The sequence below is a fragment of the Periplaneta americana genome, chromosome 13 (genome assembly GCF_040183065.1).
Source record: "Periplaneta americana isolate PAMFEO1 chromosome 13, P.americana_PAMFEO1_priV1, whole genome shotgun sequence".
Classification (NCBI taxonomy): domain Eukaryota; kingdom Metazoa; phylum Arthropoda; class Insecta; order Blattodea; family Blattidae; genus Periplaneta; species Periplaneta americana.
Window position 1 is genome coordinate 34,052,272 of NC_091129.1, and position 27,937 is coordinate 34,080,208.

The window sequence follows — 27,937 nt, forward strand, 5'->3', positions numbered from 1 at the left end:
GTGTGTGTGTGTGTGTGTGTGTGTGTGTGTGTGTGTGTGTGTGTGTGTGTGTGTGTGTGTGTGTGTGTGTGTGTGTGTGTGTGTGTGTGTGTGTGTGTGTGTGTGTGTGTGTGTGTGTGTGTGTGTGTGTGTGTGTGTGTGTGTGTGTGTGTGTGTGTGTGTGTGTGTGTGTGTGTGTGTGTGTGTGTGTGTGTGTGTGTGTGTGTGTGTGTGTGTGTGTGTGTGTGTGTGTGTGTGTGTGTGTGTGTGTGTGTGTGTGTGTGTGTGTGTGTGTGTGTGTGTGTGTGTGTGTGTGTGTGTGTGTGTGTGTGTGTGTGTGTGTGTGTGTGTGTGTGTGTGTGTGTGTGTGTGTGTGTGTGTGTGTGTGTGTGTGTGTGTGTGTGTGTGTGTGTGTGTGTGTGTGTGTGTGTGTGTGTGTGTGTGTGTGTGTGTGTGTGTGTGTGTGTGTGTGTGTGTGTGTGTGTGTGTGTGTGTGTGTGTGTGTGTGTGTGTGTGTGTGTGTGTGTGTGTGTGTGTGTGTGTGTGTGTGTGTGTGTGTGTGTGTGTGTGTGTGTGTGTGTGTGTGTGTGTGTGTGTGTGTGTGTGTGTGTGTGTGTGTGTGTGTGTGTGTGTGTGTGTGTGTGTGTGTGTGTGTGTGTGTGTGTGTGTGTGTGTGTGTGTGTGTGTGTGTGTGTGTGTGTGTGTGTGTGTGTGTGTGTGTGTGTGTGTGTGTGTGTGTGTGTGTGTGTGTGTGTGTGTGTGTGACTTAAATAAAGTTAAAAATCTTATAAGATAAGAACTATAAAATGTTTTAAATGAGTAAGGGTTAGCCCATCAGACAAAATAATACACACACACACACACACACACACACATGCTACTTTTATTGTTTTCTTCGGCACCTCCATTTGTCAGCAGTTGCCCCATATAACTGGTTCCAGGCATCTCTGTCGGTCCATAACCCTCATCAACACTCCTTTCCCTCATAGCCTGAATGATGCCTCCTCTTCAGGTAGTTCGTTGTGCACCTCGCTTCGATCTTACTGGGAAGGAGGAACCATTCATAGACTACCATTGCAAAGCCCAAATCTCGAGTCTCTCATCCAATTGTTCCTAACATTGTTTACATTAAGTTGAACTCTTCCATAGTTTTCATCCTATTCACTCAATTGAATCACTAACACTCACTGATACTTATCCCATTCCGACGAACTAGTTTCTATAATTTCATTACAATTCCACTCTCACTCTCTTTATTATATTTGGATCACGATTTACTTATCTATTATATATGGATCACTATTTACTTATCATTACTCTTTGGCTATTACTCGTATCTTTCTCATTCTTTTTCACTACTAGTTCTTTGTCTTGCCGTCTTTTCAGTCACCATCATCATTTCCACTTTAACACTTGACTATATTTTGTCACTCATGCACCAACCTCTTAAGTTGTAACTTTTCTGTCCCATACTTCTTCCCACTGATGTACCTCTATTTGGTGTCGCTAACGTTACTTCCCTCCCATTTCTTACCGAATCTTGACTTCTTATCTCTCTTCTTCTTCTCCTTCTCTCGATCCCTATTGTAACTGCTGACCCATATTTAATCTTCCTGCTGGTTTCACTGAACTCTTATTGCTGTTCTCAGCTCCTCTTCGATGTATTTCGGTTCTCCCCTGTCTACATGGTGGCATCATCATTATTTTAGTGCAAGTCTCTTCTTTCTTCCTCAATCGCTTGTTGACGTCATTTCCATCTGCCGCTTTTGCTGCACTTTGCATTTTCATTTTGGTCGCTGTCCTCTCTTCCTGGTTGCTGGAATTTGCTGTTTCATTTTATCTCCTGTATAGTGACATCTCCACCTTCTAGTTTTCTAACTAATTCTCCCATCGTATGTTTTCTGTTCCTTATTGCCTCTTTCAATTTCGTTTATGTAATGAGATAAGTTCTGTGAAGGGTTAGATCTGTAGGATAGTCAACATTAAACCTCACGTGACAAGGATAAATTGAAGACAATTAAGTGTTGTTAAGTTAAAATAGAATAGCAATTTCTTCTTCAATCAATCTTCATAGTGTATCCAGCCATTTGCTGACAACACGCATTCCACTATGTTTCACTATGAATTTCCTCTTCTTACAAATGATGGGTAAAAGCACGATTCTGGTTGTATATTTCAGCAGCCACATTCCAAAGATGATTTCTTCTCAAAAAAAAAATAATAATAATGGCGCTTATTCGTAAAATAGGCAAAATGAAAATCGGCCCTATCACTCCTAAATACCTCAAAATGTATTTATATCTGTATAATTTTGACATATTATATCAACCCAATCTTTGTTTTGATTTAGGAAGTGCGTTTTATGGTGTCACACAAGTTTTCAAATTTGTATAATTTATTCTTCAAGTCCTCATAATTGTCAAATAATTGTTTTGTTACATATTTGAGCACACATGAATTTGTATAGGTATTATTTTTAGTGACACCAGATTCTAAGGCTTGTATCCCAGTTGTTTTGAGAATGGCATCTAATCAGCAGAAGACTGCTTGCACATGTGTATACTAGACAGTAGAAAGAGAACTGTTATTGCTATGCATAAGAAGTTCAAAATGATGCAGTGACTAGAGCTCGGAATTTTAGGTGCTAAAAGTTTAGAATGACACTGAGTGTAGATGAATAGATGTGGTGTCTGTGAGGAAGTTTTTAAGTCTAGTTTACAAGAGTCCGATACACAATATTAGACAACAGAGTCACAAGGTCTGGACAATGAATCTTGTAAATCATGTGCTGATTTGTAAGTAGTAGCTAAGAGGATTAAAGACCTGTAACAGTAATATTGAATTCAAAAAGGCATATGACTCGGTTAAAAGAGAAGTTTTATATGATATTCTTATTGAATTTGGTATTCCCAAGAAACTAGTTCGATTAATTAAAATGTGTCTCAGTGAAACATATAGCAGAGTTCGTATAGGTCAGTTTCTGTCAGATGCGTTTCCAATTCACTGTGGGTTAAAGCAAGGAGATGCACTATCACCTTTACTTTTTAACTTTGCTCTAGAGTATGCCATTAGGAAAGTCCAGGATAAAAGAGATGGCTTGGAATTGAACGGGTTACATCAGCTGCTTGTCTACGCGGATGACTTGAATATGTTAGGAGAAAATCCACAAACAATTAGGAAATAGGTTTGGAAGTAAATCCCGAAAAGACAAAGTAGGCCTATATGATTATGACTCGTGACGGGAATATTGTTCGAAATGGAAATATAAAAATTGGAAATTTATCTTTTGAAGAGGTCGAGAAGTTCAAATATCGTGGAGCAACAGTAACAAATATAAATGATACTCAGGAGGAAATTAAACTCAGAATAAATATGGGATATGCCTGTTATTATTCGGTTGAGAAGCTTTTATCATCCATTCTGCTGTCAAAAAATCTGAAAGTTAGAATTTATAAAACAGTTATATTACCTGTTGTTCTTCATGGTTGTGAAACTTGGACTCTCACTTTGAGAGAGGAACATAGGTTAAGGGTGTTTGAGAATGAGGTGCTTAGGAAAATATTTGGGGCTAAGAGGGATGAAGTTACAGGAGAATGGAGAAAGTTACAGAACACATAACTGCACGCAATGTATTCTTCACCTGACATAATTAGGAACATAAAATCCAGATGTTTGAGATGGGCAGGGCATATAGCACTTATGGGCGAATCCAGAAATGAATATAGAGTGTTAGTTGGGAGGCCGGAGAGAAAAAGACCTTTAGGGAGGCTGAGACGTAGATGGGAAGATAATATTAAAATGGATTTGAGGGAGGTGGGATACGATGATAGAGACTGGATTGATCTTGCTTAGGATAGGGACCAATGGCAGGCTTATGTGAGGGCGGCAATGAACCTCCAGGTTTCTTAAAAGCCAGTAAGTAAGTAACAGTAATATTGAATGACATCTCAAAGAAGTGGGGGCATGGCAATGTGTCATGTGAATTTTGCGCTAATTCGTAAGTGGTATTAAGAGGGTTGAAGACTTTTAACAGTACCAAAAGGAAAATACTGAATGACAAGAATGACATTTCAAAGAAGTAGGGACATGGCTTGTATATTTATAAACTATAGCGAGAAACAATATTAACTTTTAGCACCTAAAATTCCGGGCTCTAGAAGCTAATCATTCCTGTAACATCAATCAACTGTTGGTCGAGCAGTTGAAGACAACTGTCAACATTGAAGAAGTAGAATAGTTCTGTGTGATCCTTCGTGCCAGCATTTAGTGATAGAAAGCTAGATTTTAAGTGTGGTAAAATTGTGTCATTTGTCAGTCAGCAAGTCAAACAGACCACATTGCATACAGATTTTCTTGGGTTTCAAATGTGACGTAGAGGCATGGGTGGGCAGCTGATGCTGCATTATTTTTTCATAACACTGATCACTCTGTACTTACAAATTCATTGTAGAATGCTATCTTGCAAATATAGATCTTCCTTTAACAATATATTTAAACTGTGGAGAAGTTGAACACGAAAGATATAATGATAGGGTGGTAATGGAGCAAACATGATAGAATGAGAATCACAAGAGAAATCAAAGTTCTAGAACAAAACCTGCACTTCAGCTGCTTTCTTTATTAACATAACATAATATGCTCTACTGAGAAATAAATTTTATTTCAGTGTACATTAGTCTGTTCTTTGTACATTGTTAACAAGTTTAGATTGTTTCATCCACCACTTACGTGCAGCATTTTGCTGATGAAATGTCACGCCGAATGCAGCTGTCGATGACTGTAACAAAATTGTCACTTAAATACAATATGTACAATTCATGCATATTCTCAGTAGATATTTTCATTCCCATCTTGTGGAAAGCACATTCATTATTTATTTTCATATTAGAACATTGAAAATGTATTCATTTTTCCTTCAAAGTTCTATGTTATACTGTTATTTCTGTATTTCGACTATACTGTTATTTCTGAATTTCAACTTCAAAATTAAAAAATAATAATAATAATAATAATGATAATAATAATAATAATAATAATAAAATGTGTTTATGTTAATTTATACAAATAAAAATTGAATCAACTTTTCACATTCGCAATCCATACTGAGTTTGCAAAATATTGATCAGTTTACTGTAGAGTATAGCAGGAGAAAGATATGTGGAGGTTGTGAGCGAAATCAGTCATGTCCAGAATAATATTTTTTTCAGGAAGTAGAAAAAACTGTACCGAACCTTCATATTACCCCAAAGTGAACGACAATTTTATGTGTCGTGCATGTTATGTCCGTTGTTTTAATGGTGCCAATAATCAAGATTTTAGCCTTTTTCTGTGCATTTTATAGACCAAAATATTTTGGAAATATGAGGGAAATGTTCACTTTTGTTCGAAAAAAAGCTGTTTGAAATTTATAACAGTAAAACATACACGTCACTTCAACTGTATCATGGAGTAACAAATACGTATAACATTACATAATAATTATGTAATAGGCCAGGCAATCTTCAACAATAGGAGTCCAGAGCATATAGGCTTAAATTACCAAATATATACATATATTTTAGTTAAATTTTGAAACTTTTATTATGACTAGCATATTTGAGTCCCTTTGCAGTCTAATGGGAAAATATGTGCTCACGACCTATATTGTGAGAAGATGACAGCCTAGCCAGTGCTTACTACATAATTACCCATACTGTAACACTTTTACAATAATTTAAATTGAAGAAAAACATTTAGCTCAACTATGTGAATGCACATTGCATGAAAATAAAAATATGAATGGAATAGCTTATCTCCCTAGATACCCTTCACTTTCATTCTACTACGAGGGCTATTCATAAATCAACTTCCGATTGGCTACGAAAAGAATACAAACAATGTTACAAACTATTTATTGCCTGGAAAGCATTCCTGGATAGTGACACTTTTTTTCAACATAGTCGCTATATAAATTCAAGCACTTGTCATAGCATGAGACTAGCTTGTGTATTCCTTCTTCGTAAAAGGACGCTGCCTGTGTACTTAGCCAGGTTTTCACTCCGTCCATGAACTCCTCGTCATTGAAGCGCTGAGTGGCTAACCAATTCTTCATCTTGGGAAAGAGGTGGTAGTCGCTCGGTGCCAAGTCTGGACTGTAGGGGGAATGTTCGAAAGTTTCCCATGTGTGTTTGTTCAATAAAGCCTTTGTGCAAGCAGCAGTATGGAGCCTCGCATTGTCATGGAGAAGAATGACATCCTTGGAGAGCAATCCGCGGTGTTTATTTTGGATTGCTCTCTGAAGCTTCTTCTCTCTGAAGCTTCTTTAGCATTTCACAATAAACATCTGCTGTTATTGTGGTTCCAGGTACTATAAACTCTGTCAACAATACTCCTTTTTGATCCCAAAAAACTGTAGCCATCATCGTTTGGTTCGAGAATGTTTGTTTGAATTTTTTTGGCTTGTTTGGGGATTGGGTGTGCATCCACTGCTTTCACTGTTCTTTGGTCTCAGCATTCACGAACTGTACCCATGTCTCATCTCCTGTCACGAATCTGTCCAGAAATTGATCAAATGGATCAGCTATTCATAAATAAATGTTTGTGTATATGTGAGCTATTCCATCTCAGATCGACTGAAATGTAGAGAAAATTGACCTTACAATTTCTAGATACAATGAAACTTTTTTTGTACGTAGAGAACTGTGATACAATGCTTTGTGCAAAGTCTGAAGCATCAGAACATCATAGTGTTTAAATTAAAAATATTTAAATTTATCGTATTTTCATAAAATTAGCAACTTTAAACTGTTGTAGCTCCGAAACCCTTTCACCCAATGATCAAAATCATGGTTTATTTTGATTCTGAGAAATTAAAATTTATATTGACATATAAACAGATTTTCTTACTTTTTATGGAAATGGAGAAATTTAGATTTTTCCTCATTAAGACACCTTTGCCAAGGAAAAAATATTTTTAAAATATATAGTTAGATTCCGCATTGAAAGTACAAATAAACACATATTTTTTACTGATGGCACGTTGATAAGAAAGTATTGAAAATATCAAATAAAGAAAATAAATAGTACGTGCGTGAACTAACCAGCTGACTGTGAGGCGGGAGCTAGCCGAGGTAAGCAAGGCCAGGAGACATAAACACATGATGTGTCGTGTAGCAGTCATGACTGTGCTAGCTTTATCACAGGTTTTCATAAACACAGGAGTAAAACGACGCCCAACGCTCGCTTATCTTCAGCTCTCGGCCAGTGCATGCGGTACTGCACTGTTCAAGTCTAGGCATGTGAAAATAATCTATTTAATACCCTCGAAACTTATTGCCATACCACTAAGCAAGCAGTGCCGAATCCCTCTTAATAATGCAAGGTTTTTTCTCAATATTTTTTTTACATTTTTACAAATAGCCAAAAAGCCTAAAAGCAAGTAAAACCAGATTATCTGTCTCTCTGTGTACAATAAAAATAAGGATTACATCTTTACCAAATGTCAGCTTCAAAATAAGCTCTTGTTCAATGTTCTGCAGTAAACGGTTCCAGAGTTCTGAGCACTGAAAGAGGCTTGTGTTTATGAAATACGCTAAATTTGTCGCTCAATAATACGAAAACCGTTTGACTTTCGATAGTAAATTTTTGAAAATGCACTGTCCTCAGCACCTTGTATAAGTAGGGAAAAAATTAGAGTATAAAAAATGCCAGATTTTTTACTGATCGATTTCATATGGAATAGCCCATGTGTGTGTGTGTGTGTGTGTGTGTCTATATATATGTGTGTATATATATATATATATATATATATATATATATATATATATATATATTCTTCCCATCACTCCAACAAAATATATTAAATACTTATTGTGGTAATGCTGAAGGAACATTAAGGCTGAGGTCCTTCTCTAAGCTTCATGCTGGTCAATGAGATTTTTCAGCACCCATCGTGCACAAAATTTGTGGAAACCTAACCTTGCCGTAACAATTTCATAGAGACTTGTCTTTGGAATTTGTGGGAAATTTTCAGAAATCCAGAAATTGTGAAACGACGTCTTTCACGCACAGTTTGTTCAATTCGTTGAATGAGTTCATCATTCACAATTGAATGTTGTCGACCTTCACATCTTCATGCCCATTCTTAAATTTTCTGCACCAGTCCCGTACAGCACTATCGCTCATAATGTTGCCATAAACACGACACAATCGATGGTGAATCTTAGCAGCGTTAACTCCTTCTGCGTGAAGAAATCAAATAACCGAACGGACCTCACAACTCGCGGGGTGAGTAATAATCGCGTCCATTATCAACAGCTGTTTCTCACAGACTAGGGTACTGAACAGAAATGAATGTGCAATGCATGGGAGCATTATTATTACATCTTTACTCGTAGCTACTGTGCAAGCACCATCTTCCTGCAATGATCTAGTAATCCACAATCGACAATCTGAAGTTGATTTCTGAATAGCTCTTGTGTATTATGAAAAAATGAATACCTATATTGTAACACTTCTACAATAATTCCAATTAGCAATAAGATAATATCACTCTTGCACATAGAAGTGGAAATAGCCGATTTTTAATGGATTGGTAATTTCATCACATACAGAATATTGGAAATGTTCGATTTTGATGCAAAAAAGACAATGAAAATAATGGCATTAGTATGTTAATGGAATTGTCCAGTTTTGATTCAAAATACTGTTTTTACCATACTGTTTCTCATGGAAATTACCAAGTTAGAATAAAAACAGTAACGTATTCAGAAAGATGCTTCTCTAAACATACTGAAACTGTAAAAAATTAATTTTTTATTTTGGGTGGAAATGACCGGTTTTGTTTGCAACCTGCACGATTATTTAAAGGGAAATGCGTTTGTATTGATTCCTTAACATGATTTACGTTTTTGTTAGAAATGCTTCACCAACAGTATTAGATCGAGAACAAAGAGAATATGGTCACCCAAACAGTAACTTCTCAATAAAGATGTGAAAAATATACTTCGTCAATAATGAACAGTAGCCAGCCAGTTTAATAACTATACTGTAATGTAATCTGTATTGATTGTCTGCTTCCTCTGTCTTGTTTTCTTAACTGATCTGTTGGCAGTTTTAAAATACGAAAACGTGTTGGATGGAATTTTATACACTCCTAACATTTGCAAATGAGAAGGATATTTATGAATAGATAGCATATCTTCACCGTGATAAGGCACTCTTGTAGCAGAATGTCAGATTTTCACACCTTCTCATAGTGTTTGTCTTTGTTATATATATCAAAGAGACTTTACATTCATTCTTAACAAATTTACGTAATTTACTTTCAAATTAATGTACTCCACCTTCCCTACTACATGCAAACTTTTGATATTAAAAAAAGATTTAAATTGAAATACAAAACATTGTCAGAAAACATATGACCAGATTGCTCTCTGGTATTTTCAGGAATAAATGCCTTATTTAGTTTTGTGTAAAGGAATCCATATAATTAATTAATATTTTGCACAGTAATTTTAATTTCAGAACATGTAATATGTTAATGCTTTTATACTGGAGTGCATGGTCTTTGTATTTCCACCTCTCAGTTTTAAACTTCGGTTTCTTTTCTAAATTTATCGTGCTAGTATTTCATTTAGTATTTACTGTTCTTATAGTTCATGATGTATTTACATCCTGAAGTCTCAACGCATAATGTGTAGTGGGGGAAAACCTATAGTTTTTACTATAATCTGACCTCCCCTTGTAAACAGAGTGAGAATCATACATCTGGATTTTGAAAGCTGAAATTAAGTTTTCTATAATATTTATTTTTTGCATTTCCACCTGTATTATAATTGATTGTAACTTAAGAACAAAATGTATGTATCTGGCTGGTTATACATCTCTATGAGAAGTTATGTTAGGGATGGACTATAATGCGTGCTCTTTGTGTCTCTCTCTGTTCTCGGTGCGGAAGAAGTTCCAAGTGGTCAGTTGCCTCCCTTTCTGTCTTCACCACACTTCCCACATGTGGATGCAGCAGCAGGGTCTATCCATCGCTGTGATGTTTGTGGCAAGATGTTAAGTACGAAGCTCACCTTAAAGAGACACAAAGAGCAACAGCATCTCCAACCGCTTCATAATGCTGTGTGTAACCTGTGTAATAAAGTGTTTCGGACCATGAACTCTCTCAACAATCATAGGAGCATTTATCACAGAAGAGTGAAAGGGGTTGTAAATTTGCTAGAAAATTAAGATTTAGTACTCTCTTAAAACATTTTTAACTAATCAGTATTAGTAAGATCTTATGTATAATCTGTGACGAACAGGAGTGCTGTAGTGTATTATAAAGGTAAGCGTTCACTACATTGTATCGCACGCATCGGGCGAATCGCACGGATCGGAAAAAGACTATCTTTGCTGTAATTGTTATGTAACCGCGTTCACTACATTGTATCGGATGCATCGCCTCTCGGCAAATCCGTCCACGTTTCTCGGATGGGCAACTTTTCCGATGCGTGCGATCATGGCCTTCTTTAATAAATCAATTTTAATTGGTCAACTGTTAATATTATGTTGTGCCATGTTCAGTGTCGCGCCAAAATGTCAGACGGAAAACTTACTTCGCGTGTAGAAAATTGCGAAGAATTATATAATTTGAGGCGTTCCCATTACAGTAATCAAGTCATTTCTTGCAAATATATTATGTAACCAATATTTCTTTCGTTTCTTCCTTTTCAATTAAGACGCATGAAACAATTACAAATTCTTATTCGCTAACAGACGTAATTAATAGACCTAACTTCAACTCCTCTGCTTTCAGTAATGTCAATATCGTACGACGTCATGTTTTAAACAGCTGATAGGGGAATCCGATGAGGCAATGAGGTGAAGCCGTTACAGTGAACGCACTGCACTTAAAATATCCGTTGCGTGCGATTCGTACGAGGAGTGCGATACGACATAGTGAACACTTACCTTAAATATGTTGATGATTATTACATTCTGATTTTGACAAGTTTTCACGTATTACTGTTGCTGCAAGAAAGAAATATGAAAGTGTAATGAGAATTTAAAGACTTACTACGTGTGATGTGTTTATATACCAAATGCTTTGTAGTTCACGGTGATGGAAATAGCACTAAGAAGAACTTGATACATAATTATCTTGTTATTATCACATAATGTAAAAGGACTTTGATAACTTCCAATATTTCTCTTTACATAAAACATCTTTATTTACTAGTGAGTTTTCTGTATTGTCTTGTATAAAGACTGCATAAGTTTTATCATGGAAAATAAGAACTCTACATTATATTATAGTTATTAAATATATTTAAAGAGTGTTATTGCAGTTTTCATTTTTACGTTTCCTGCATAAGAGGTTGCTTATTTCCAGTCCTTCAACTCTTCTGTAAAAGCTTATAAAATCTTCTGCGTTAGACTTGATTTAAACTATCATTAATTACAGTATAACCACTTCTCAGGTAAACATTAGGTACACAGTTTTTCAGCTAAAGAAATTATTTATGGTGATATGTTCATAAATTAATATAGATTAAAATGCAAATGAACATCGTAGTGTTTAAATGATGTAGGTTTCAATTTTTCTGTTTTTACAAGAATTTTTCGTTTTGTATTTAAATTATTTTTTAAAATATTCATATTTATGTATCGATATAACAGAGAACATCATATTAACAAGAAGTTATCGAACATATATAATGTTTTATTTCTCTTGAGAGCAACAACTGGATATACTCGCTGGGATCATAAAAAAAATGAGGACATAATGCAAGAACTTCAAATAGAACCCATTATGCAGTTCATCAGCAAATATCAACTTCAGCAGAAGGGTCATCTCGAAAGAATGAATCGATGCAGAATTCCAAAAGCACTGTTTCATTACCACCTGCATGGCAAAAGATCTCTAGATCGTCCGAAGAAGAGATGGACTGAAAATTCTAGTTTGAGACCGTAACAGGCCACTCGGCCTAATACTTGTTAGGAAGATGACGACAACTTCTCTTGAAAAATTTAATATTTAGGTTGTTTTATTTCTGTGTTTTTTTTTTTAACTACGGTACTTGTGTTAGAGAAAAACTGTAATTAATATTAAACTTTCATAGACTCAGTCTGTTAATCGTTATTTTAAGAGGTAAATATTTCATTATTAATTAATTTCATTAAATGTAAATTTAAGTTCGAAGTCTGTAGGAAATTATTATTATTGTACAGAGAATGTTTATCAGTAGTGTGCTTTAATGTAGTACGTAGCGGAGTGATTTAATGATTCAGATTACAATACAGTAGCCATTACAATACGAAAGCTGCATATCTTAATAGATATTAATTTTTTTAATTTTTTCCTTATGTCAGTGTGAAGATTCTTTGAAATAATTTCTACTGTAAATTTACTAATGACACTATTAGTTTCTCTTTTGATGCCAATTTTCTTGTTTTTTGTACTTCGGGTTCTGGCACTTTTCCAGTGTACAGTATTATTATTATTATTATTATTATTATTATTATTATTATTATTATTATTTATTTTCCAATTTTACTGTCGTATTATGTATGTCCTCCTCTAATTATTTACACAACAAACTGACAGTTCTCTTGAACAAGTCTTATTGTATAATCTTCCACAAACAATCGTTAATTGGTCTTTGTTTTGTTTCTTACATTAGCATTACTGTAAATTACTGTTCATTATGAGGTTCGTGTTTCTTCCTTATTTTATCGCACGAAGTTCAGATATTTGAACTAGTAGGACTGTAAAAAATGACAAAGAACACTGATGGATCAAAGTTAACTCTAAGCTTACGTGCAAAGTTGTAATATAAATGTTGCACTATAATGTTATATATACATTTTTCTTATTACTCTGTTGCAGAAAATGATAGTACTAATACTTATCTGGACGACATTTTGTATGTGCCATAATTGGTAAAAGTGTTCATTGGAAATCATTTTCGTCTTCGAGATGTCATAATATTTGAATACTCATCATTACTACATCTTACTAATTATTTACTGTAATCGCTTTACTTACTTACTTACTGGCTTTTAAGGAACCCGCAGGTTCATTGCCGCCCTCACATAAGCCCGCCATTGGTCCCTATCCTGAGCAAAATGAATCCATTCTCTATCACCATATCCCACCTCCCTCAAATCCATTTTAATATTATCTTCCCATCTACGTCTCGGCCTCCCTAAAGGTCTTTTTCCCTCCGGCCTCCCAACTAACACTCTATATGCATTTCTGGATTCTCCCATACGTGCTACATGCCCTGCCCATCTCAAACGTCTGGATTTAATGTTCCTAATTATGTCAGGTGTGTTGTGTAACTTTCTCCATTCTCCTGTAACTTCATCCCTCCTAGCCCCAAATATTTTCCTAAGCACCTTATTCTCAAACACCCTTAATCTCTGTTCCTCTCTCAAAGTGAGAGTCCAAGTTTCACAACCATACAGAACAACCGGTAATATAACTGTTTTATAAAATCTAATTTTCAGATTTTTCGACAGCAGACTGGATGATAAAAGTTTCTCAACCGAATAATAACATACATTTCTCACATTTATTCTGTGTTTAATTTCCTCCCGAGTATCATTTATATTTGTTACTGTTGCTCCCAGATATTTGAACTTCTCCACCACTTCAAAAGATAAATTTCCAATTTTTATATTTCCATTTCGTACAATATTCTGGTTACGGCACATAATCATATACTTTGTCTTTTCGGGATTTACTTCCAAACCTATCTCTTTACTTGCTTTCAGTAAAATTCCCGTGTTTTCCCTAATTGTTTGTGGATTTTCTCCTAACATATTCACGTCATCCGCATAGACAAAAAGCTGATGTAACCCGTTCAATTCCAAACCCTCTCTGTTATCCTGGACTTTCCTAATGGCATACTCTAGAGCAAAGTTAAAAAGTAAAGGTGATAGTGCATCTCCTTGCTTTAGCCCACAGTGAATTGGAAACGCATCTGACAGAAACTGACCTATACGAACTCTGCTGTACGTTTCACTGAACAGTTAGTCAAAACTGTGCCATACTGTTTTCCTTTTTTTTTTCTTTTTACATTGATTAAATTCACATTCAAAGGTGACCTAACTCTGCAATTTAATTCATTATTATTTATGTTGAGAGTGTGTATGTCTAGCGAAAATTATTTTCATTACTGCAGTGTTTTGGAAGGGTGTAAGGAATATTAATCTAACATTTCAAAACAACTTAATATTTCGACCTTCTGTATAGCAGAATCTTCTTTCACTGCCATGCTGCAAATACTAAAAATTCGCACTGTTTTAGTCAACATTCTGTCATAAGAAGATCCAGGGTGAACAGTTGAATAGTTTTTTGTAAGCCAACTGGCTTTCATCTTGTCAGTGAGCGTAGTTCCATTCACTATCTTCAAGGACCAATTAGTCATTAATGGAAATGGACTAAACACTATAGCCTACAATATATTACTGTACTAAAAATGAGTTTTAAAAAGTTACATACTTACAAAATTAACCAAATAGATGCTGGAACTTCATTTTTAAACATTTTTGCATTTGTGTAAGAAATTACCTTTATTTGTTGTTTTTTTTCTTTTTCTCTTTTTTTTTTTTTTTTTTTTCCTTTTCTTTCGAGAGTTGGACGCATTGTTTTCAGTTATGCTGTTTTTCAGTTGTTCCCTGTTGCAAGGATTTGATTTGTGCACTTGGTCTTTTTCCACCAGAGCTATTGCAATAGGTAAGGGACTCTAAAAGAGACTAGAGGGACACACACCATTGCTGATCATTCTATTATCAAACATTTAATGAATTGCTTGTCCCAAAACATTGATTTTTTATGTGCATTGGGAGAATCCTGTTGAAATATGCAAAATTACGGTCTTTGTCACTTAACTTAGCAAGAAAGAGATGCAAGATATTGTCACATCCATATTGGCATTGAAAGTTTCCTTAAAAGTAATTGACACTATTTCTTTCTTGTCACTAATGAGACATTATAGGCTTACAGACCGATAATTTAGTCCTGACAGCTCAGTGACACAAAAGAGGGGAAGTAATAGGAGTAGTGGGGAGAGCTCCGGAGAAGAGATAAGGGCAAGCAGTTGGTAAAGGAATGCAGTACAGCTTAATTGTACTAGAAACATACCGCTCTACCGCATGCATGACATCCAATCGCTCTGAAGGCAAGCTAGTGACTAACCCAAATACCCCTTGGCATAACTAAATGGACTTGCCTGACCCAGGCGCACATCTCTGGCGACTGTTAGGACTAAATAATCGTACTTTACTTCTGCTTTTGAATCATGCAGAGGCACTTCATGAAGGAGGTGGCCAGGTTTTTTGGAACTTTAGTAGTGATTGCTGTGGGAATTTACATAACCATGGTACAGAACCAAAGCCTCATCTGAAAACTAAGAAGATTAGGGTCAATTTTTCTATCATGCCTTAGAACCCACTCACAAAATTGCTGCCTGCATACAGAATCATCAGTGATAGTGTTTGCACTACGGTAACTTTGTACAGTTTTATTCATAATAATTGCAATACGTGCAGAACCAATAAATAAATAAATAATTTTGCTGCGAAAGATGTAGCAGTGATTTTGTAGGGGATTTGGCTAGGATATAAGTAATGTCGTTCAAACATTCTTTGGTGAGGACTTTGTGCTGAAGTCTAGGCTTGTTGTCTTTAAAGAAGCCCATACACGTACGAGTCTAACTCAGCTTTGTTCCAATGAGCCAAACTCATCCATGTGTGAGGCTCCATGAGCTGGACTTGGACTTGAGCAAGTCCAGCTGGACTCGCCAGGACCTTTCGTGGGGCTTGGTTCTTCACCAGCTCGCTATTGGCTTGTACAGACCCAAACAAAATTTGAACCACCTGAATTTTGTTTCTGGATCTGTACATGTGTGGGTGATCCCGAGCTAGCTCGTGTATCCACACGTGATTTGAGTACATGCGAAAGGAAGATAAATTTTGAAAAGAGTTATGACATGGTGCAACTTCACCTGGACTGTATGTACATAAGCCATAAGGGAAGCAATATTTATTGACACTGTATTGTTAGTAAGAAATCTGTAATGATAATTTTCCCACCTAAAAATCAGTATATATATACAGACGTGGACAAATTATTAGACTAAAACTTTTTCTTGGAAACATAATATAATTCGTCATATCAACATCAGTATAATTCACAGAGTCTCTATTGTTGTAAATATGATTGTTTACGTCTTCTGGTATATTTTTCCAATGGTTAAGTATATTTTTTATGGCTATGTTGGTACTACTGGTGTTTTAATTATACACTGCAGAAGATATTCTCCCATGGCCTGCAAGAAGACCGGATATAAACGAAATTGAAAATCTGCGATCTATACTGAAGAAGAAAGTGAACAAAAAGAGGCTTACAACAAAACATGGACTCATTTAAGCACCATCTAATATCTGGCTAAATGATGCTGATATTCAAAGGAAGTGTCAAATTTTGGTTTCCAGCATCCCTGACAAAATCAACGTGTTAATAAAGAATAAGGGATGTTCACAAAATAATAATCTCAAGATTCAATTTTTGTTCATTATTTCTGTGCAAAATACATTTTTGTTCATTATTTCTATCGATAAATAGAGCTTCGTTGAACATATAATTAATTAAGTGTAATAATTTGTCCACGTCTGTATATATATATATATATATATATATATATATATTTATAAATCCCTCTCTTCCCCTCTCCCTCCTCTCTCTCTCCCTCCCTCCTTCTGTTGATTCTTCACATATTTTTTTTCTTTCTTTTAATTTCGACCTAAAGTATTCTTCAATAATGAAATGTATACAAAATCGTTCTAATAAACCCTTCATAGCGATTTAGTTTGGTAAAAAGAACACAATGCTTTTACAGAACAGATCTCTCAAATAATTGTTGTTTAACAATTTTGTTATGTTATAAACACATTTCCGTTTTGAGTTGTATTTTATGGCATAAGACTCAAGTTTAAACCTCCTTTCGCCTACCAATCCAGAGTTGCGCTCGGGTGCGGGTTCGATTCCTGCTTGGGCTGATTATCTGGTTGGGTTTTTCCCGAGGGTTTCCCCAACTGTAAGGCGAATGTCAGGTAATCTACGGCGAATCCTCGGCCTCATCTCGGTATCACCAATCCCATCGATGCTAAATAACCAAGTAGTTGATTTGGTGTCGTTAAATAACCAACTTATAGTAAAAAGGAGATTTTCTTTATGTTTATATGCTGCAGAATTTATGTCTTGACAAGGAAAATGCGTACCTGCTGTAAACTGCCGCAATGTTCAGTGGCCATTCTAAAATAAGAAACCAAGAAAAATATCTTTCTTTGAAAGTACATATTACTTTTTTCTTCCTTTTAATTTCGACCTAAATTATCCTTCAGAAATAAATTGTATACAAAAGCGTTCTAGTAAACCCTTCATAGCAATTTAGTTTGGTAGAAAAACTTACAATTCTTTTACAGAACACACCTCTCAAATCAGTATTGTTTAAACATTTTGTTATGTTATAAACACATTTCCTCATTAAGTTATATTTTAGAGCATAAGGGTTAAGTTCTAAAATCTTTTTTGCTAAATGTTGAGATGCTGTAGAAATTTGTCTTGACAAGGGAAAAGCATGTCTAATCTGTTGTAAATTACCACAGTGTTCAATGACCATTCTGTAAAATTATGAAAAATTAGGCCTAGATATTTATATAGCACACCACATTCAACTAAATATTATCACTACTGCTGAAACTTGCTTTGATGCACTCATTCTGGATACTGAAATATACGAGCGAAGTTCGGGAGTCTGCTCATGCATGTGTGGTGAAATATATCCGAGCCTGAGTCACGCTCGGTGAGATGGATTCGCATGCCATATTCGTGTATGTATGAACACCTTAAACACTTCAATACTCCCTGTCTCACGAAATTTATTCTCCAATACCATATATATGCAAATATTCTGCGCCATCGAATAATCTGCTCACCCTGATTCTAGGAAAGAAAGTAATAAAATTGTCTGTAATTTGTGTTTCAAATAAAGCTCGCACCCCAGGTTTTCTTTGCTAAATTCCGGAAAAAATATGTGTGGAGTATTCGCATATATACGGTAACTACAGTAGCGTGCAAATTAATCCGAACAACGTAATTACTTATGCAAAAACACTCAAACGGGATAAAAAAAAGGATCTAAGACATACCTCAGTAATCTATGTGGCCTCCCTTGTTCCTAATAACAGCTCTGAGACGATTTGGCATGGATTCCACTAATTTTCCACAAATATTCTTCATTTCTTCATCGCGAAACCATACACCAATGAGGGCAGAAATCATCTTCTCCTTTGTAGAACAATCCATTTTTTGCATTCTTCTTTTGCAAATTGACCATAAGTTCTCAATGGGGTTGATGTCGGGTGAGTTGCCTGGCCAGGGGAGTACCTGAATATTCTTCTTGTTGAAGAATTCTGTAGTTTTTCGAGACGTATGGCATGATGCCAGGTCTTGTTGGAACACACCTCTGCCATCCGGAAATGATTTTTGCAGCTGGGGTACGATTCTGGTTTCCAATAAGTGAATATATTTGTCAGAATTCATCATTCCCTTGATAGGTATTAATGCTCCAGGCCCTTCATGTGTAAAACAACCTCAAAACATTACTTTAGGGGGGTATTTGGGTGCTTGTTGGAGATGAGCTGCTGTTACTTTTTCGGATCCTTTCCGTACGTAAGAAACACGGTGGCCGTGGACCTCGAAATGAGACTCATCGGAAAAAAGTACATTCTTCCAGTCATTCACTGTCCAGTGTTGATGTAATTTTGCCCACATTAAGCGTTTTTTGCACATAACAGGGATTAGCAGTTACTTCTTAATAAGCTTACGAGCCCTTCGTCCAGCTTCCAAAAGCCTACGCCGTACTGTTGTGACGTGAATATTCGCCCCAGTGGTAGCCATTAACTCGCGGGTTAAGTCGACAGCAGTTAGGCTAGGATTTAATTTACTTTTCCTGACAATTAAACGATCATCTGCAGGTGAAGTCTTCCTTTTCCGGCCACAGTTTCCTTTTTTCTGGGGTGTGATGGATCCAGTCTCCCTGTATCGTTTTATGATCGAATTAACAGTAGCAAAACCGATGTGACATTCTGCAGCAATTTGCCTCTATGTCATAGAAGAATGCTCTGCTAATGTTATAATTTTAGACCGTTTTCGTGGAGTTGTATCCATTTGTGAAGACGATAGAATGTACACAGGATTGCAGTATTAAGTCTTCAACACAACTGAAATGGTTATAAGTACAAAACGACAGGCAAAATATCACATTTTATAAAAAAAATAATGACAGACCTTCAACAATGGAATTACACGTACTACAGATGTCAATTAAAGCGGTATGAGCAGCTGTGAGGCCAACAATGACAGAAAATGTAGAAATATGTCGTGTTCGGATTAATTTGCACGCTACTGTATATTACATGGAAATTTGTGATCATAGAATATTTCTTGAAATGAATCTTTTAGAGTACAAACTTGAATTTTGTATTAATTTTGTCCTTCAGAGCTGCTGTAATGTTTCGGCAGTCATGAATTTTCCACATTACTGAAATTAAAAAAAGCAATTTGCATGGTATGTTTTCTTAAAAGTCAGCTAAGTTTGTTGTCTTCTTTGGTATAGGTGTGTATTTTTAAGGTGGTAAAAATATTGGAGCACATACTAGTCCACACTTTCTTGTATCAGTATACATATCCTCAATACTCTTTAAACTGCACAGATTTTCCCCACTTCTCTGTTAAAATTATAACCACGAAAAATTGTAGAAAACAATGATCATTCTCCGTTATTTGCGTACATTATTTTTTTTAGTAGTATTTACGAAAAAATATGTTATTGTTGTTGTTTTCTAGTGCCAGACGTTTGACAATAAAGTCATTTGACCTCTTGCACTCCAATATTTTTCAAAGATATTATCATGGCCTGCCACTGAAGCACAGATTTTGAGATGTTCCGAATCCATTTCTTGGCTTGAGTTGCACAATAAGCAGTTAGGGGACTGATATATTCCAATACTATGCAGGATTACGAAAAAAATATAAATCACAGCATGAAACTGTTTTTTTTCCCCTCACTATCTAGTTACTCTTTCACTTGTAAATGATTTATTCATTGACATTATTGTCTTTTACGACAACCTAGCATTAAGAAACACGCAATACAAAGCAAAACAGATCTGTAACAGAACAAGCCATGAAAATTATGAAAATACAAGGCCCGGCAAAACGATCTGACATTTTTTGAAATGAAACAAAACTGTTTTATTTTAATGTAAGTTGGTTTTTATTCTTTGATTGGAAAGATGCATTATTGCCATATACTGATGCAAAAGAATAAAATTAGATTTCGAACATTACACGCTTCAAATGACGTCCATTTTTTTCTAATGCACTCCTAGAGCCTAACTTTGAAGTTCAGCACTGTCCTCCCTACCATATCTCTAGCATTTGAGCACTCCTTGGCCTTCCTATTGACTTAAGTTTTGATGCTGAAGAAGTCGTTCTGAAATTGTTTACTCACAATAAAATTGTGTTACAGCTGGGAACTCGCCCATGTCGACCCACATTGAAATATTGTCGGAACCTATGCTACGTAAGAACTGCTGAATCATTTGTTTTGAAAAAATCTCCACAACAGATGTCCGATGTGATGTGTTCCACGGATCCATTGCAACTGAAATGGCATCAATAATCTTTTTACTGGACCCTGTATATTTTTATTTTATTTATGCAACACAGAGACCAAGTTGATAGAATATACACTATTTTGTTGTCAAAGGTTTCAAACTGTATAGACTTCAAAGAATGAGGAGCATCAAAAAGTATATCATTCATATATAATTACAAAATAAATTCTTACCACATATTTTTATGTTATGTCATCATACCTATATCTATTGCAAGCTTGAGAAATATAATTGAATAACGTGTAAAAACATAGAAAAGGTTTGTGTTTTATATTGATTACAGTTAGCACAATAAAGAAGTTGCATTTATAATATGTGTTATTTTTATTATATCCAATTTACGATTTCCTACAATAAAATATTTAGAAATACTTTACTTAAATACTTAAGGCTCTGTCCTAGGACCTTTACTATTTTCTATTTATATTAATGATATTTCTTCTAATCTAACATACTGTCGACACCATATTTATGCTGACGACATACAAATCTATCTGCATACCCGACCTAACTACATAAATGACGTTATAACTAAAGTTAATGATGACTTGAATTCAATATCCATATGGTCGAAAATACACGGACTTAATTTAAATGCAAGTAAATCACAGGCAATCTTAATAGAACATCAAAGATCAAAGTGTGACAAACAAAATTTGCCACCGATAATTGTAAATAATACTACTATTCCATACAGCTCGACTGTGAAGAACCTTGGTATTTATATGGATTGTCACCTGGAATGGAATGAACAAGTGAATCACACTTCCAAAAAATATTTTCTATTATTCACTCATTAAAGTGACTGAAGCACTTTCTTCCCTATAATTATTGCCACACGTTTACTCGTGATGCCACACTTTGACTACTGCGATATTATATTAAGTAACCTAAATGCAAATTTGAGCAGCAGGCTACAACGTGTGCGTAATGCGTGCATCCGTTATATTTTTAATATTCGTAAGTATGATCATGCTTCTCCGTCTTTCCAAACTTTGTCTTGGCTAAGGCTAAGCGATCAACGAGCCCTGCATTCTCTTGTTCTCTTATTTCAAATTCTGTGCACCGCTACCCCAATCTATTTGGCTTCTCATTTTCAAAATTTATCTGCATATCATCAGCTAAGTACAAGATCTCATCATAACAATTTATTCGTTATACCCTACCACAAGACATCTTTATATTCTTCATCCTGTACAGTTTCAGTTGCTAGAAATTGGAACTCGCTTCCGAGTGATGTAAGGGGTTGTTGGACAATAACTTCATTTAGGTCAAAATTACATAAATTCTTACTTAACAGATTAATTGCTGATTAATATTTGTTACTTATAATGAAACTAACATCTGTCCATTCTTATTATTATTATTATTATTATTATTATTATTATTATTATTATTATTATTATTATTATTATTATTATTAATTTCTCTAAATAGATTTACAAAACCTCTAATGGCAATTACATTAATATTCTCGTTATAGAAATATATTTTAGATTTATTTATATATATATATATATATATATATATATATATATGTATATATATATTTTTTTTTCTCCCTGTAACATAGTCCTAGTAAGCTTATATTAAATTAATTTTCATTTTACTAGCTATCTCAAATCTTAAATTAATTATAATTGATTGAATTAAATTAGCTCATAAATTAAGTTACTACTTTACCTTACAGGTTTATCTAAATTTAAATAAATATGTAGTCTACTAGTCTTTAAAACTTAACTGAAGAATATAGCTGGAGAACCTTTTAAGTGTAGTGTAAATATTTGTAATTTAAATATGTATTGTATTGATTAAGGCTGGTTGAGTGGAAGAGATGGCCTTATGGCCTTGACTCTGCCAGCGAAAATAAAACATTATTATTATTATTATTATTATTATTATTATTATTATTATTATTAACAGTCTGTAAAATGAAAATCACAAGATCTAAAAATTTGGAATTTTTTTTCAAGTACATTCATAAAATTGATTGTCTTAATTCCAAATAGGATGTCAGATATCAGTGTTCAATATTTTGTTTAATCATATCACAGCAATAATTCATGCTGCTTAATGGCAGAAATGCTACTTGAAATTTTTAACACTCTATCTGGCATAAGGAATCCTCTCAGACAATCAGACAAAATCAGTTTGATTGGGATTAAGGAATAATATTACTCTATTTTTCTAATGACTGAGTTGAGGGAGCACATTTTTATGTGCTAAAAATTGAAAATTAATTATTTGTATGTGATAAAAAATACAAAAGCATTTGCTAAAACATTAGAAATATTTATTTTATAAGAGAAAGGTTGTAGTATGCACTGATAACAGCAAAACATTAATTGCTTGTAATTCCATTAGAGTTGCGGTGTATAACAAATGTAGTCTTAAAATTATTGAATTTAAATGCACGTCGATTGTCTCTCGACAATGCCTTATACTGCGAAAATGTTTGTTCTACGTCACAGGACTCCATCCTTGCATATTTAAAGAGTGGGAGGTCACAAATACGCACATCATTTTTTCACTTACAGTTGCACTCTCCAAAACTTGAGCAACTTTAGATATAGTTTTATATCCACTGTTTTTAAAATGATTTTTATTATTATTATTATCATTATTATTATTATTATCATCATCATCATCATCATCACTTGTACTTTTGAATCTGATACTGAGTTCTGTTTTTTCAACGACTTGCGTCTCTCTAACCATTTTGCAAAGAAGGTTTCTATTTCTAATATTTTCTGAAAAGTGAATATGAATGCCAAGTCAATTTTTAAACAAATCTTTTAATAAATGTTGGAAGGATCTCAATCGACAATGCATCATTTCTGTCAGATTTATTTACAATAGATGTAAAACTTTCAAAATTGAGAGGCCAGTGGAAAAGGGCCCATGTCACATTCCTGTTGATTTTTAATCTTTCGATAATCTGTTAGGTCTTGCCGTCTAGGACCTCTTTTATGAACTTCCAGTCTCTTGGCATGTGTCTAGTGGACATGGTATGGATTTATAAATGTCTTTTATTCACTTGAGGAGAGAGAATCTCAGTGGAATAAATGCTTCTCCTAAAAAAATTCGTTTTTGAGGTATGGTCCCCTTTTCCACTGAGCCCCATAATTTTACTGTTTAAATGGATCAGTTTTTGAAGGCACTTTAATGAAAACTTTTTTTCCATTTTAAATTAATTTATCCACGTTAAACAGGATTCCGATATTTTTCGCATAACCTCCATAAAGCATGAACCACACATGTGACATGTGCCTATTATTTTTTTTAAAGATTATTGAAAGACCTTTGATTGTTTTTTTCATATAGGCCTATGCCTATGTAAGGATCAACAATAAATTGTCGTATTTCACACCTGTTATCCATAATAGATGCATAGCTTCATTGAATAGCCAAATTGTCATATGATTTGCTACAGGCAGTTCTTTAGCAAAAATGAATTCAATTATTTTAATCAATTTTAAACACATTGACAACAATGTTCACCTATTTTTCTACTGCTTGAGTTGGTAGTTTCGTCAATGCTCAACCATATTTTTTTTCCTCCACAAAATTACCTAATTTTTTGTAAAGTTTCTTCATAATATTTTGGGAGATTATTCTATATTAATGTCGATCCATCAGGAGAATGAATGTCACTGTATGGGCTATTCCATCTCAAATTCACCGAAATATAGAGAAAATTGAACTTGCAATTTTTAAATACAATGAAACTTTTTCTGTCCGTTGACAACTGTGATACAATGCTTTGTACAAAGTTTGAGGCATCAGAACTTCATAGTGTTTAAATTTAAAATATTTAAATTTATCGTATTTTCATAAAATTAGCAACTTTAAACTGTTGTGGCTCTGAAACCATTTCACCCAATGATCAAAATCATGGTTTATTTTGATGCTTAGAAATTAAAGTTTATATTGACATGTAAACTATTTTTCTTACTTTTTATGGAAATGGAGAAATTTAGATTTTTCTTCATTAAGGCGCCTTTGCCCACGAAAAAATATTTTTAAAATATATGGTTAGATTCCGCATTGAAAGTACAAATAAACACATATTTTTTACTGGTGCACCGTTGATAAGAAAGTATTGAAAATATCTAATAAAGAAAATAAATAGTATGTGCGTGAAGTAACCAGCTGACTGTGAGGTGGGAGCTAGCCGTGACGTGCAAGGCCAGGAGACAAACACGTGATGTTTTGTTTAGTAGCGCATGGCTGTGCTAGCTTTATCACTGGTTTTCATAAACACAGGAGTAAAATGACGCCCAACGCTCGCTTATCTTCAGTTTTCGGCCAGTGCGTGCGGTACTGTGCCATTCAAGTCCAGGCATGTGAAAATAATCTATTTAATACCCTCGAAACTTATTGCCGAGCCACTAAGCAAACAATGCCGAATCCCTCTTAATAATGCAAAGTTTTTTTATCAATATTTCTGCTATTTTAATATGTTCTAGATTATCTTTTCTCAGTGCTCAGTGAGAATGATCGTATTATTATTTTTGCTCAAATTGGTTCTGTAGCAATGAATTCCATTACTCTGCAATTAAATGCTTCCTATTTAATGTATGATATTAATTTTTAAGCCAGCTTCCTATTTAACATAAATTGAATAATTAATACTCCATGTTGAATCTTTCGTACACTACTTTTAACACTTGAATGTAAATAATTGATTAAATGGCGATCTTACTCGTGTTAATTGTGTAAGCATGTGCGGCTTACACCTGTTTCGATGCTTCTTCACACCATCCTCAGAGCCTACTAGATCTCAGCGTCATCTCGAACTTCGCTGCCTGTTGTGTGGATGCGTTCGATTGTTGAACCACATTTCAACACTTTTCAACAATCGAATGCACCCACACAACAGGCAGCGAAATTCGAGATGATGCCGAGATCTAGTAGGCTCTGAGGATGGTGTGAAGAAGCACCGAAACAGGTGTAAGCCGCACATGCTTACACAATTAACACAAGTAAGATCGCCATTTAATCAATTAATTAATACTTTTTAATGCAACTCAAATGTTAACTACTATGCTTATTTTTCTTCGTAGGATTACAATAGTTTGAAAATTGGAGTGTGATAAGATTTTTTTGGTGTTATTCCATGTAAATATGCTAAGCTTTTGCTCTAACTTAAAGTAACATATTGGTAATTCTATTAAAACAAGTTTTTTCCTCTCCCCAATGCTATAGAACATAATTTTGGGTATATGTTGGAACAAACATTATACTGCTTAGAATGGAGGATTATTTTTACTTTCTTTTGATGCCTTTACATTAGTACAATAATTGATTTTAACTCCTACATTCATTATCTGCCCAAAATGAATGTCTCATATTCATCCACTCTGATCTGACTGAAATGTACTTCCTAGACATAATGTTTAGCTTGTGGAAGATTTGAGTTCATAATGTATTGAATGTGAATTTAAAAGTTATTTCCATTCTGTCAGTTTGCATTCGTGATGGCATCTTTGTATGTAATGTGTAATTTTAATTGTTCAGAGTAAGTTCTTTACAGAACTTGTACATGGCGAAATAGGAAATGTATTGAATGATTGGTCAAAATTTCGGTAGTGTGCACAGGGATCCAAGTGAACATTTTAAAAAGAAATCCTTGTTCACTCTGATCAGCTTGTGGTGCCCTGAATCTTTTGGCACTATCACACCTAAACCAATTTGTGGACTTTGTAATAAATTTGCAGTCTCACATCCATCCACTCTGATCTGACTGAAGTACTTCCTAGACATAATGTTTAGCTTCCAGAAGTTTCCAGTTCATAATATAAAAGTTATTTCCATTCTATCAGTTTGCATTCGTCATGACATCTTTGTATGTAATGTGTCATTTTAATTGTTGAGAGTAAGTTCTTTACAGAACTTGTACACGTTGTTGTTGTTGTTGTTTAGTCAACTGTCTGAAGACAGGTTTGAACATGATAAGTAACACCAATAAGGTATCACTCATGAAGCAACTAAGCCAGGAGATAATGGGGTAGGGTGGTCAGTTCCTTTCCCCAACTTGTACATGGCGAAATAAGAAATGTACTGAATGATTGGTCAAAATTTCGGTAGTGTGCACAGGGCTCCAAGTGAACATTTATAAATAGAAATCCTTGTTCACTCTAATTAGCTTGTTGCGCCCTGACAAGGGAAGGGTTTCGGCTCGAACAGGAATTTTTGGTTAAAAATTTGTACAGATGCTTACCTTACAATAGTGATGAAGACCGTAAAAGCATTCATTTGTGTAACTCTCCGTTTGGTTGTTATTGGTCAATACACTTCTTTAAAAATGTACATGAGGATTCTCTATAAAATGCATGGAACAGCATGGAGCAGAGTAATAATCACAACATACAGAAGCAACACCTGAACAATCTTCTGAACCACAATCCAGTGCTGAAAAATCAAATGCTACCTGAATTAAATTTTTGAAGTCCGAGACTTGTTCAGGATTCACGTAACCAGCTGACTGCCAGGAATACTGAAGCATAGGGTGGTACACTGGAGCAGACAACTTGTTATCAACAACAGAGTGCATTTTCATTGTAAACACTCGATTTCCCAAGTTAAGTTCTGGATTCTCAGCAAGAGTCCTTATGTAATGTGTTTTCCTCCGAGCATATATTTTGTATTGTCTAAGGAAATAGATATCCAGAGGCTGGATATATTTAGTTTGTTTTTTAGGTGGAATGATCATATATTCCATGTCCTAGCCTTGGAATGATTCATTTATTAAGGTTGCGTCCTTGTGCACATTCAATGACTCACACAACAGTATATACTTTTGATTAGCTGCAATATTTTCAGACAGAACGTTGGAGAAAAATGTTCATAAATGGGCTTTAGACATTTTACCACTCACACTCGCTTCTAGGCTAGGCTAGGCTTACAGGTAAGGTGTCCCACCCTCTTAACTTGTGCAGTACTCTCCCCACCCCTCAACTTGTACAGTGCTCTAACAGACAAACCACACATTACACAAACGGATGCTTTTGTGAGCTTTACAGAGATATAAAGATGGGCCTGTATACAAATTTTGGATATGAAATTCCTGTTCGAGTCGAAACCCTTCCCTTGTGAGTCTTTTGGCACTATCACACCTGAACCATTTGTGGACTTTGTGATAAATTTGCAATAATTAAATATTTATGCGTACCTGTGCAGGCCTAGTGAGACGCTGATCAGATATCACAGGAGTTAGGTACACCATGTGATTTGTTTA

At 34.8% G+C, this 27,937-nt stretch overlaps 1 protein-coding gene across 8 annotated transcripts in view; it reads left to right on the plus strand.

The window, feature by feature from the left end:
• The window catches only part of br (broad-complex core protein), a 263,269-nt gene that overhangs the window by 170,395 nt on the left and 64,937 nt on the right, over nucleotides 1-27,937 (plus strand). For 2 of the 8 annotated variants that reach the window (XM_069843013.1, XM_069843015.1), the window contains exon 6: nucleotides 9,917-11,285. The exons of 4 other annotated variants lie outside the window; for them this stretch is intronic. In XM_069843013.1, coding sequence (XP_069699114.1) covers nucleotides 9,917-10,194 — 278 coding nt within the window. In that variant the 3' untranslated portion in view covers nucleotides 10,195-11,285. Of the gene's footprint in view, nucleotides 1-9,916; nucleotides 11,286-20,549; nucleotides 20,911-27,937 lie in introns of those variants that run through there. 2 more of the 8 variants (XM_069843020.1, XM_069843014.1) reach the window with 2 other exon arrangements.